The sequence below is a fragment of the Ursus maritimus genome, unplaced genomic scaffold, assembly GCF_017311325.1.
Source record: "Ursus maritimus isolate PB19 unplaced genomic scaffold, ASM1731132v1 scaffold_21, whole genome shotgun sequence".
NCBI classification, from domain to species: domain Eukaryota; kingdom Metazoa; phylum Chordata; class Mammalia; order Carnivora; family Ursidae; genus Ursus; species Ursus maritimus.
This window is the reverse complement of record NW_024424564.1, coordinates 16,373,473-16,385,851: the sequence shown is the minus strand read 5'-3', so window position 1 is coordinate 16,385,851 and position 12,379 is coordinate 16,373,473. Positions and strand designations below refer to the sequence as shown.

At 44.4% G+C, this 12,379-nt stretch overlaps 1 protein-coding gene across 1 annotated transcript; it reads left to right on the top strand.

Annotated features, from left to right (window-relative positions):
• The first annotated feature begins 5,865 nt into the window (after positions 1 to 5,865).
• PHLDA1 (pleckstrin homology like domain family A member 1) lies at positions 5,866 to 8,039 on the top strand. The gene is made up of 2 exons (XM_008684393.2): positions 5,866 to 7,064; positions 7,517 to 8,039. The coding sequence occupies exon 1, from the start codon at positions 5,872 to 5,874 to the stop codon at positions 7,036 to 7,038; it is 1,167 nt and encodes a 388-aa protein (XP_008682615.2). The 5' UTR covers positions 5,866 to 5,871; the 3' UTR covers positions 7,039 to 7,064; positions 7,517 to 8,039.
• The last annotated feature ends 4,340 nt before the right edge of the window (positions 8,040 to 12,379 follow it).

Below are 12,379 nucleotides of genomic sequence, written 5' to 3'. Positions count from 1 at the left end.
TCACTTCAAAGCTAATAATTACCTTAATGTATTACCTTAATTCTCCTGAACTCAGTTACTTATTCGACATCTTCAGTAAGGTGTCTCTAACCTGCCTTTTCTATTTTGAATATATTTTCAACCAGAACTAACATTTAGACTCCTTCGGTTTAAGTGCTGTCAGCACCATCACCAAGCTCTAGCATGATCCACCATCCTACCAGGTACAATGATAAAAACATTCATCTAAGATATTAACTACTGATCAGATTAGAAGTAGTGGGCTATGATTAGGAAGGAATCTGCTCAGCCAAAAGAAAGCTAAGCCATGGTATTTGAATAGGACTTTGGAGAACAAAAGTTTTGATAAGGTAGGAAAAGATTTGGTAAAGAAAAGTGTACAAAAAAGTGACGAGCTAATACAGGGTCGAGTGCAAGGAGAGTAAATTGTAAAGGCAAGTGGTGCTTATTCTGAGGAGGGCTTTCCATGCCAGGATAAGGAGTTGGAATGTTCTATACTGTGAGAGGTAATTAAGTTTTATATCGTCCTAGGAATAGAACTGGCAGCAGTGTAATGTATGGAATAGTATAGATTCAAGTGGATAGCCTATTAGAGTACATAAGAGAAAAAACCTGAATTAGGCTATTGGCAGAAAGAACAGAGATAGCTGATTGGCAGTGTTTGAACCACAGTTGGGTCGTAATACTTTTAACCCATGAATAGAGCGCAGCAAACAGCCTATGTACTATTCTGACTTGTTTTAAGCTGTGTTATACAAATTGATCACTAGGAGGCATCACTTCATCAGCTAGTGAGGTGAAAAAGTCGGCTAGGCTGATGAACCTAAGAAGTCTGGATAGTTCTGTATCTAATTGAGTTAGTGTTTAACCTTTTCAACTGGGCATTTTGGAGATTAGAATCTTCTTAAAGTATTTCTGCTGAATAGTATTTTAAAACGAACAGAATGGCTAAAAAGTCTAAATTGCAGACTGATTGTGGACCTTTGTGTGCTGGTGAGAGTGACGAAACATTTTCATAGATGACTGGGGTTTTAGCTATTTTTTGAAATACATTTGAACCTTGCTATATCCCGATCTTTAATAATACATTGCTGTGAGAGTCTACTGTGTACTGTGAATTAGGAAGTTCATAGATTTTATAATCTTGTAATCAAGTTGTAAACAAAAGTAAACAGTTCTTAATAAATTACCAACTTCTGTTAAGTCAAATGTCTTTAAGCCAGTATTGATTAGTGGACTTTTTAAACAAGTATTTGGCTATTTGCCAAGTAGGAGAAACTGCTGTCAACTCTGTTCCGTTACTGTTTCTCTATTCTTTTGATTAGAAACCAAAAGAATGATAGTTTGTATAAATTCCTCTCATAATATTAAATTGTGTGTTGCTCAGAAAAGTTCATAGGACTTAGATAGCATCTGTAGGACATAACATTTAAGATCTAGAGAGAGGCCTAACATGTAGTATTCATTTTAAAAGATTATACCAAATACATACTGGTATGGCAAGTTTGGGGAGTTTTTTCATAGTCTTATATTTTGAAAGGATGCATTATGAAAAATCTGTCTAAAGCCTTTGAACACATTGATTTTCTTTTTATGACAGATATGAGTTTCTGATTCAGTTTAAGTTTCTACATATATTGAGCTCCCGTGTGCCAAGAATTGTACAAGGTGATTGGAACACATCAAAACAATGGTTCTTGCCCTCCCTCTTGAAGAGGAACTGAAATTACAGGCATAATAAATTATTCAGTAGATGCTAGAAGATAATACGTACAATGGGGAAATTAAGGGGAATGGGGTGGTTGCAATTTTAGAGTGATTAGATAGGCCTCATTGAGATGACATTTGAGCAGACTTGGAGAAAGTGGGATGACCCTGACGTTGAAAATAGATTATAAGACAAGGGTAGAATTGGGGGGGCAAGTTAGGAAGGAGTCCATTGCAATAATTCATGGGAGAGATGATGGTGATTTGGATCAGGGTGGTAATGAAAGAATTGGAGAGCAATAGAATATATAGTTTGAAGACCTAACTGATTGAATTTCCTGACTCAATTTGTGGATCGGGTATCAAGAGAAATAAGTAAAGGAGAGCAGGTATGCTTATAAGTATTTGCAGTACTGGGGCAGGAGTGCAGTGGAGACACAAATGGTTAAATATTTAAAAGCTTTGTTGAAATATGTTCAGTACACCTGTCTTGACAAATAATATCTTCATAAACACCTGAAAAGCCAGATTTAAAGTCCAGTGCAAGAACATTGCACAAGAGGAGAGCTGACCCTCAGCCCGCCCTTCTCTTCCTATCCCTGTCTGAATTGTATGGCAAGGCGGGCCTCCTGCCCATCTATATGGATATGCTAGCTTGCATGTTCAAAGTCTGTCCACCCCCTTTATACACCAGTGCACACATCGATGATGTAATGCATTCCTTAAACAGTTGAACCCATTTAGGCAGGGTAATTGGAATCCTGAGTACCTAGAGTCAGTTTAGAATGAGTATGAACTCTAGGTAGGCATGTCATTTTTACTCTCAAATAAAGCTCAGGGCTCTGGATAAGGGCCTCTTGGGTTTTTTTTTTTTTTTTTTAAGATTTTATTTATTTGACAGAGACAGCCAGCGAGAGAGGGAACACAAGCAGGGGGAGTGGGAGAGGAAGAAGCAGGCTCCCAGCAGAGGATCCTGATGTGGGGCTCGATTCCAGGAGTCTGGGATCACGCCCTGAGCCGAAGACAGATACTTAACGACTGAGCCACCCAGGTGCCCCAAGGGCCTCTTGTTTTAAGGGCAATACTGCTCCAAGGTTTTTGGCCTGAGCAATTGTACAGGTGGAATTGCCATCAACTCAGAAGGGAGCTGCAGGCAGAGCAGATCAGGGTGAACAGCTATGTTTGGGAGCATATAATACTTGAATTCTGTATTAGATATCCAAATAGTACTGTAGAGAAGAGTAAATTTTCAACTTACAGTAACCCGGGCCTGAACATAACAATTGGAGGCTGTTAAAACGAAAAAACTTTATTAAAAAACAAAAAACCAAAACATTAAAAACATGGCTTTATCTCCAGATCGTTATTGAACCAGTTCAATACAGAAATTTGTTTTAACCAATCATATATAAACTTGTGGTGGACTCCATGCTATCCAGAGCAATATTTTTCAATTTTTTATTAGCAAAAGCTCTAGGAACCCTGTTTTCCACAGCCTAAAATCCCCTTAGACTCTTCCCTTTAGTGAACTACTCCGTATGTGTTCTCTTGCCTGGCATGTTAATATTATTAAATGTGGTAGCCTTTGTTTTATTCTTCGGCAACAAGCAGTTGGATATAAATTGAGGAGTCTCTGGCATGTCCCTGAAAATGAGAGTGGATGAGACCAACAAGTGAGTATAGATAAAGAGGAGAACCGAGGACTGCGCTCTGGGGCATACTAATACTAAAAGATGGGGGGAGAGGAGGAACCTGTACAGGATCCTGAGAGTGATTGGGGAGGTAGAAGGAAAATGAAGAGCTATGTCCCTGAAGCCCAAGTGAAGAACTGTACTCGAGAGGGGAAGCTAATCACCTGTCAGGTGCTGCTGGTACACTAAGTGACGTAGACCGCTATAATACGGAATTTGAATCCGCCTTCTCAAACTGGTTTACCAAGCAGTGATTTCACTAGTTTGTTTTTGAGGCTTTGTTAACTTGTGACATTTTGTACGGTTTCATTGTATCTACAACTAAAGTTGTGGTATTTTGGGCAGAACAGTTATTTCCTGTAATTCATTTTTGTGTGTGTGAATTTCATTGTCTTTTTAAAAAACGGCTAACAGGACCATTTTTGTGAATTGGTTGTGACTTGAAATAAGAGCAAAGTTGTCAGTGAACTACAGGATTCCTACACACCTGAGATCTCTAATATTATCGATGCACTGTGGTCAGGGAAGGCACCTTATAGACTGACTTCGGAGCTGCTCGCAAAGTTACTTAATCATTATGAAATATCCAGCTGGAAATCGAGTGGTTAAGTATCTATAATAAATGCTTTTGAAAATCGTGCTGGTTTTCAGACATTTTGAAGTCATTTAGAATGTGCCTTCTGCATCTTGATTAACTGCAGAAGGCTAGATAACACTGGACATATTTTCTCTTAAGAAAATGTCTTGCGCTTCAAGATTACATCTTAGTTTTTTCCCCAGTCAAGTTTATATTGTATCATTTTTCCACGTGAAATGTCTTTCTCAACTACACCTGCCCTCAGCGACTCTGAGTTGCACACTATCCTTTGCACGTGAGCTGAAGAATGGCATTCTGTTAAAAAGATGAACAGCTGGTCATGTAGAAATTCTCTGGAATGCTCACTTGTCCCACGAAGGCAGGGAAAGAACAGAGATGTTAGGTGCAATGTTTGTCACTGGTATACAGAATTGCTCAACTTAAAAAACTTAATCTTACCAGAAATCTTTATATGATTTTAATAATTGCCTTTCTCCATAAAAGACTTATAATCCATTAATAATTTGAAGGCTCTGAGATCCTGCCAAGTGCGATTCAGTTGGACTCAGGACTGTGCTGGAATTGTCCCATTTGCTAAGACATTGTCTCTTAAGATTCAGGACCCTTCTGTGTTTAAAAGTTCTCCTGTGTTTCCAATTACCTTAGAGTTCAGTTCGAATTTTTGAGTATGACACAAAGGATTTGACTGTTCCTCCCCAAGCTCATTGCTCATTTCCTTGCTTGTTGAATTCTGTGTTTCAGCCATAGGAAACTAGCAGGCGAGCTAAGTCCACCCTTCTTTCTTGGGCACGAGAAGCAGTCTTTTCTTTGGCCAACTCTGGTTTATATCTTCGTGTGTTTCTTCTTTGTATCCTCAGGGTCGGTACACAGTCGGGACTCTCTGTTTACTTGATGAATTTCCCCACCAACAGGTTTGGTTTTGGTTTGTGCTCTCTATTCTGCCTTGTTTCCCCGCATATCTATAGAATTTTTTTTTAAGATGCGAGAGTAGTAGGAGGGAGCAAGGGGCGAGTACAGCATTACCTTATCCAGGTCACAGATAAATGAGATTACAAAACATCTGGCCTGTTAGGTGTTTACAAAGAGAGACCCGCGGAGGCCAGTCGGCTGTCTGGAGGGCTAAGCTGTGCCTAAAGTGTGAGGTCTCACTGGACATTCCCGGGATCTGTAACTGCTGTTGATTTACTGTGGTGAGATGTTGCAGGCTGTGTGGATGGGTCCAGAAGGAGGCTAGAGAGCTTGTGTCCTGGGTAAAGGTAAGCTAGTGCTAGAGCTCCGGGGTCGAGAAAAGGAAGGCGAGAAGTCCTCTGAAGTGGGTCACCCTTCTCTACCCCTTACAAACGGGACAGACGGTAGCGCTATTGCCTTGATTTAACAATCGCCCTCTCTGCTCCAAGAAGAGCTCATGACTGGAAGCAAACATGAGTGTAAAGGCACTGTGTCCTCTAGGCCTTTGTGCTTTGAGATGTTTACATAGGGTCCGGGAGAGGCCATAGGGTCTCGGAGCTCATCGCGAATCCCCGGGGCTGCTTCCCGAGGGCACGGAGACAGCTTGGCATTCCAGGCACTGCACGGTAGTCGTACCCACCCTCGCAGCCCCGTCCTCATTTTTTGAGGCTGTTAAGCGGAGAGTCCCGCGGGCCGGGGATAGGCGGCACAGTAGGATGGCCTCTCGGCGCCCTCTGGGCGTCGGCATTTGTCGCCGGGCAGCTGGGGCGCCCTCGGCTGTCGCCGCGGGCGGAGGAGAGGAGTTTCCGGGGCTCGGGTCCCTGCAGCCACCGCCGAGAAGGAGCGCGGAAGCGAGTGGGCGGCGAGAGGCGGAGCAAGGGATGTGGGGGGCGTGGACGCGGCCAGCTTTGGAAAGGCCCCAAGTTAATGAGGCGTGCGCCGGCGGCGGAGCGCCTTTCCGAGCTGGGCTTTTCCCCGCGGTGCGGGCGCCAGGAGCCGCCTTTTCCGCTGGGTGTCACTTGGGGGTGGGGGGGATGGCCCATTCAAAAGCGCCGCGAGGGGGCCCGGCCAGTGCCCTTCAGTGAGCGCTCGCAAGAGGACGGCAGAGGCCCGGAGGCTCGCAGCTCCGGGATCTTGTGGCGCATCAGGACGCGGCTGCCCGCTTGCCCGGACCCCGAGCCGCCGCCGCCGCTCTGCTTCCTGCGTGTTAGCCTCCTCTGCGCGCTCCGGGCGGGCGGCCGCGGGAGCCGCTGGGGCGAGGACGGCGCGCGGCTGCTGCTGCTGCCCCCGGCCCGGGCGGCTGGAAGTGGAGAGGCCGAACCGAGCGGCGCCCCTCCTTATGCCGGGAGGATGTTGGAGAGCAGTGGCTGCAAAGCGCTGAAGGAGGGTGTGTTGGAGAAGCGCAGCGACGGGTTGCTGCAGCTCTGGAAGAAAAAGTGCTGCATCCTTACTGAGGAGGGGCTGCTGCTTATCCCGCCCAAGCAGCTGCAGCAGCAGCAGCAGCAGCAGCAGCAGCAGCAGCAGCAGCAACAGCCTGGGCAGGGGCCGGCCGAACCGTCCCAACCGGGAGGGCCAGCCGTGGCCAGCCTCGAGCCGCCGGTCAAGCTCAAGGAATTGCACTTTTCCAACATGAAGACTGTGGACTGCGTGGAGCGCAAGGGCAAGTATATGTACTTCACTGTGGTGATGGCCGAGGGCAAGGAGATCGACTTTCGGTGCCCGCAGGACCAGGGCTGGAACGCCGAGATCACGCTTCAGATGGTGCAGTACAAGAATCGTCAGGCTATCCTGGCGGTCAAGTCCACGCGGCAGAAGCAGCAGCACCTGGTCCAGCAGCAGCCCCCGCAGCCGCAGCTTCAACCCCAAGCCCAGCCTCAACCCCAGCCTCAGCCTCAGCTTCAGCCCCAGTCACAGTCTCAGCCGCAGCCCCATCCCAAGCCCCAGCCCCAGCCCCAGCCTCAGCAGCTCCACCCGTATCCACATCCGCACCAGCACCCGCACCCGCACCCACACCAACTACCGCACTCGCACCAACAGCCGCTCTCGCAGCCGCACGGCCACCGGCTTCTCCGCAGCACCTCCAACTCTGCCTGAAGGGGGCAGCACCCGGGCCAGACAAGGTAAGGTCCCGGGAACTCAGGCTACCGAGGGCCTTTCTGAGGAGTAGGTCTCGGGAGGCTGTTGGGAGGAGTAGGAAGCCTAATTTACGGGTGTGATGCTTGGAGGGAAAACGAGCAGTTGTTACAAGTTTCTGGAGGTGTAGAAAGAAGGGAAGCAAGCTGGAGCTAGGAGAGGCCGGGCAGACAGGGGAGGTTGGGGGAACTCGGGTTAGGCTGGGAGGCCTCGCGGACCGCCTCCCTCCCACTCTGGCCCGCGCGGGTCCGGTGGTGCGCTTCCCAGCAACGCCGCTGGCTCTGTCGGTGTCATCAGCGCCGCTCGACTGTGTCTGGACACTCGAGGGAGCGACCCCGGTGTCTTTCTGAGCACGCTTTGTCCGCCGGACTGGCCCGAAGAGAGCTGGGTTTTGGAGGCTTCTGAGCCAATGACTTAATTGTCTGTCGTTTCTTTCCAGGTTTTGAGGACTAGAGGAAGTGGGACGAGCACCTTTCTATTGTCTTCACTTGAATCGAAAACAAAAGTCTCCCCACCCCGCACCAGATCGAGTAGTATGGACATCACCCTACTGATAACTTGAGATTCCTCTTAGTTTTCTGCATACTCTTCATCACAATGCAGGAAACGGTTTCAGTCCAGAAGGCTTTATTTATGAACCTTTGAAAGGATCTTCCAGTATGGTGGACCTTCTAGGAGCAATGATGTACTGTAATTTTATTTTAATGTATTTTGATTTATGATTATTTATTAGTTTTTTTTAATGCTTATTTTAAGACATTTCTGAATGTAGGCCATTTTCCAAAAAACTTTATTTTCAAAAACCTATTCCCTAGTAAATTCTAATCTTGGAAAAGAAGAAAAAAAAGTAGAAGGGCGGTGAAGGGGAAAGCATTAAGAATTCATTATTCCTAGGGTATTTTCAGAAGGTCTGACACTTTCATTGTTATGCCAGGTGGTTGAAATTAAACTCTGTGATATTACTTACTTTTTTTGAGATTTTTTTTCCTTAGAGATATATCTTCTGTAGAATAGAAGTTTAAAAAAAGCTAAATGTTCAGAGTTGTATAACTATGAAAATCTAATTGCTTTTCTAAAAGGAAATTTATAGTAATGATATCTAATTCCAAATATTTAATAATAACCCAACTGATGGCAGGACGAGCATAGCATGAACGTATGGTAGGGCTGGGGTAGTGCAGGAAAACCTCGCTTACACCATCCGTTTGAAGGGACTAATAAGGAGATGTCTGTGATTTCTGAGTATGAATGCATTAGGCATTTCAAAAAACACAGTGGGGGGGAAAGAGAACCATTCAGCTTGTTTGAGAGAACATTTGTGCTCTTATCCACACTAGAGATTACCCTTCTCCAGGAGCTTTGCACACTCTACTTGAACCACATTTTCTGACCCTTTACTGTATTCTAGAAATATACTCTAGAATCTCATAGTTTAAAATACAGTTTGTAAATATTTCGAAGGACTAGGAGTCGCATAGCTTTTTTTGTATTCATATGAAAATAATGTTGGTCAGAGAAACTGTTTTGCTTTTTATTGCTCTGTGAGAAATTTGAGGGTTCTATGTTTTGTAGTTAGGTTAGCTAAACTCAGAAATTGAAAAAGGAAGGACTGGATAAACACTGGATTTTCAGTAAGAAAACAACCCAGTCTTGTCTTAGCAGCTACTTGTTCAGGCCTCTGAGGGGCGGGGGGGAGGGGAAGGATGTGCTTTTAAAGGTGGAACAAACCCTCTTCTGTGTCAAATCAAAAGGATGGTCAAAGTCCACAAGGGCAGATGCTACTTAAGCTTAAAAAGAACCATAGTTGATACCAAATCCTCTTGGGGCTGAAAATCACTTCCTATCTGCATGGCTTTACTCATGATCTCTGTTTTCCATTATCTGTTTCACAAAGTCCTGATCAGTATTTTTCCAGCATCCAAATTGGAATGGTTGGTATTAGGCTATTGCTAAATTAGGTAGTCAAGAAACTGGAATTTCATGCGAGAGATGTCTTTATTCTCCTTCGACCTAGAAAGGAGTTTAGATCAAATTACTTTTTAGTGCAATATTTAAATGATGAAATTTTGAGATCACAACTCTAATCTGAAAAGTTGTGGGGGACAACTAAAACTCAGACAAATGGCAAGCAAAACTTAAGGGACTCCCACTTCCAGTGGCTAAGTCACAGTTATGAAAATATGCTGCAAAGGTTAGAAACACACACACACACACACACGGATGGGCACACACACATGATGGGCAGTTCCGACAGCAAATCTGAAGAGTTCTTAAGTCGAGTGTGGTTTGGCTTCTCTGGAACAATTGCTGTGCTTTTTAGATAATGTCTTCTTGTGTTATTGTTTTAATATATGCAGATCATATAACCCCTGATTAAACCATAGTTTTTTCTTTCAAGTTTTTGTGCTATTAAAAAAAGTAAAATCCATACCAAATATTTTTAAAATTAGCATTTTGTGGGCTTTTAAAAGGCATTTGTATGTTGTAAGCTGATATATAGGCTAGGTAGTATTGTTGAAAAAAATATGCCCAGGCTCCCTCCTGGCTGCTGGAATTTTTTTTCTGCCCTCCCCCCCCCCCCCCCAATCATGGTTCCTTATCATGTCTTTCCACAGCCTTTATTCCTTGGTCTGTTGTGATATTTACATTGAGTTGACCCTCTTAGGGGCGCTCTAATCTGAACCCTTCTTAGTATTTACCTGTGAAATCTCAGAAATTGGAAAGGAGAGGAATAAGTGTTTTTGTTGTTTGACCCTTTGAAATGATTATGGCTGAGTCATTTTTTTCAGAACAAACAAAACATGCTTACCAAAACTCAACAAAACAAAATATAAATGCAAATCACTTAATGTGTCAGTGGCCGAATTCTACCATATTCTGTAAGAAAATGATACAAACCACCTAAGGTATTTTGAGGCCTGACAAATCACCTTCATGGAAAAAGGTAAAAATGATAATTTCAATCCAGAAAAGGAAAAAGGAAAGGGCAGGTCCAATAGAAAATGCACCCCCTAAATAAACACAATGTAAAGAGTTGGAAAAGGAATGGACAAGGACATGAAAAGAAATGTCCCCATCTGGAAACTGAACTTTTGTCCTTGAACTTGTGTTGACACCAGGCCTCGGACACTGTTCGTTGGGACAAATGAATGAAAGAAGGAAAAAAAATATGTAACTCCCAGTATCCAGGAGGTGGCTTCTCTTGCGTCACACAGTGCTTCCTTCCCTTGCTTTCATGTTGTTCCTGAGAACAAGTACCACTGGGCAAGCTAAGCCTCAAGATGAAGCTCCTTAGACAGACTTTCTTTGCAGAAATGCACATAGATCTGCGTGTGCCCTACAGGGAGTGCTGAGGTCAGAGAGTAAATGGCTATAAAGGGCCCTTTCAAAGTGAGCATTTCCGTCATAGAGGAAGCTGGGATTCTCTCATCATGTAGAAATCAACCCGACTTTATAATTTCACTTCACGTGTTTTTTCCGATGGAGGTTAAAAACAAAAACGAAAAGCAACTCATTGCTTCAGGGAGCTCCCTTCCCCTGTAAACACCATGAGGAAGTCTGGCTTAAGCTGAAAGGCCTGCTTTAACTCTTTCCTGCTCTCATACACCAACGCTTTCTCTTAAAGGCCCCACACTTTAAATCTGACACTACATGAGTTTGTTGCCAGTGTGTGAGTTCAAGCACATTGCTTGTTTTCTGTCCACAGGGAAAGGGACCGATTTCGCTGTCCCAGCTGGTTTTCGCTGGGCTCCAGTGTTTGCAGTGTCCTGTGCAGTGGCAGGCTGAGAAGAGGATTTGAGACTTGAGTGAGACTGGAACAATCCCATGGAGCTCAGAGCTTTGTAGGTGAAAATGGGCCCTGGAGCATTCCTTCTTCTCTTTTGTAAATGTCAAGCTAATTTGCTTTTGCTTTACCAATAAACTGCCCTCAGCCGCAGCCTGAAATTTAAACTTGGGAATTATAGAGCTCGATATTGAGTATATCAGCCATTCTTTCAAGAGAAATACACATGTTGACCTAAAGCAATCTAAGATGTATTAATTGTGGAATTCTTTCGAAGGGGTTGTAAAGATCTGTTTTCTCAATGCTTGACACAGTTCGAAGGGTGACTTTTTGATCTGCAGTGTTGAACTGCCAATCTGGATTTACGGAAGACTGGATGGCAAAAGGGTCTATGACTTTGTTGGCAGGACATTTGCCAAATGGAGGATAGAATCCAACAGGGTTTTCCTGGGAGGGCACGACTGTCCAGTGAAGGCAGCAGAAGGACTCTGGAAGCATCTGCATAAAAGCATAAAAGCTGGTGAGACCTACCAAAACCTGCTCTAAAGTGACCTGTCGGTGATCGGTTAGGCCTTGGGGAAGGTTGATAATAGGTGGTCCTTCTGGATCACTGTATTTATTTTGAGAAGAAATATAAAACTATTGTCCGCTACATTCCACCATCAGTCTTCTGCTTAAAGTTTTAGAATAAGCAAATCTCGGCTTCTAAAAACCAAGCATCACCAGGTACCAAATGCTTTAGAAAATGTCACATTTGTGAACTTAATAGTGTGGTCGTAATTTGTGTAAATATGTCTCAAATGATTTTGGAGAGATGTGATTTATTTTTCATATTTTCAAAATGCATTCCATTTCAAATAAAGTATCCATTGTGATGACCAACCTGTGCCCCTTTTGGAGGCCTTGTTCACATGGCATGTACCATATGCATTCCAGTGGGAGACAGGTTCTAAGGGCTTGGCTGTCATAAAGGCCATGGCCATTCTGGGAAGAAAAGGACCATTTTTGAGGTTGGGAATTTTTTTTAAAGGCTTATTTATTTATTTATTTGGGGGGAGGCCTTGCGGGGGTGGGGCAGAGGGAGAGACAGAATCTCAAGCAGAAACCGAGCTGAACATGGAACCCCATGTGGGGCTCGATCTCACAGCCCTAAGATCACAACCTGAGCCGAAATCAAGAGTCGGGTGCTTAACCGACTGAGCCATCCAGGCGCCCCTACCTGGGAATTTTTTATTTTTTTTTAAAGATTTTATTTACTTATTTGACAGAGAGAGACAGTGAGAGAGGGAACACAAGCAAGGGGAGTGCCAGAGGGAGAAGCAGCCTTTCTGCTGAGCAGGTAGCTGGATGTGGGGCTTGATCCCGGGCCCTGGGATCATGACCTGAGCCGAGGCAGATGCTTAATGGCTGAGCCACCCAGGCACCCCCCTACCTGGGAATTTTTAATAAGAATGTAGAAATTCACCAAGATCTTTCGGTGAAATAATCAGCTTTCAGAATGCTAATGAATTTGAGTTG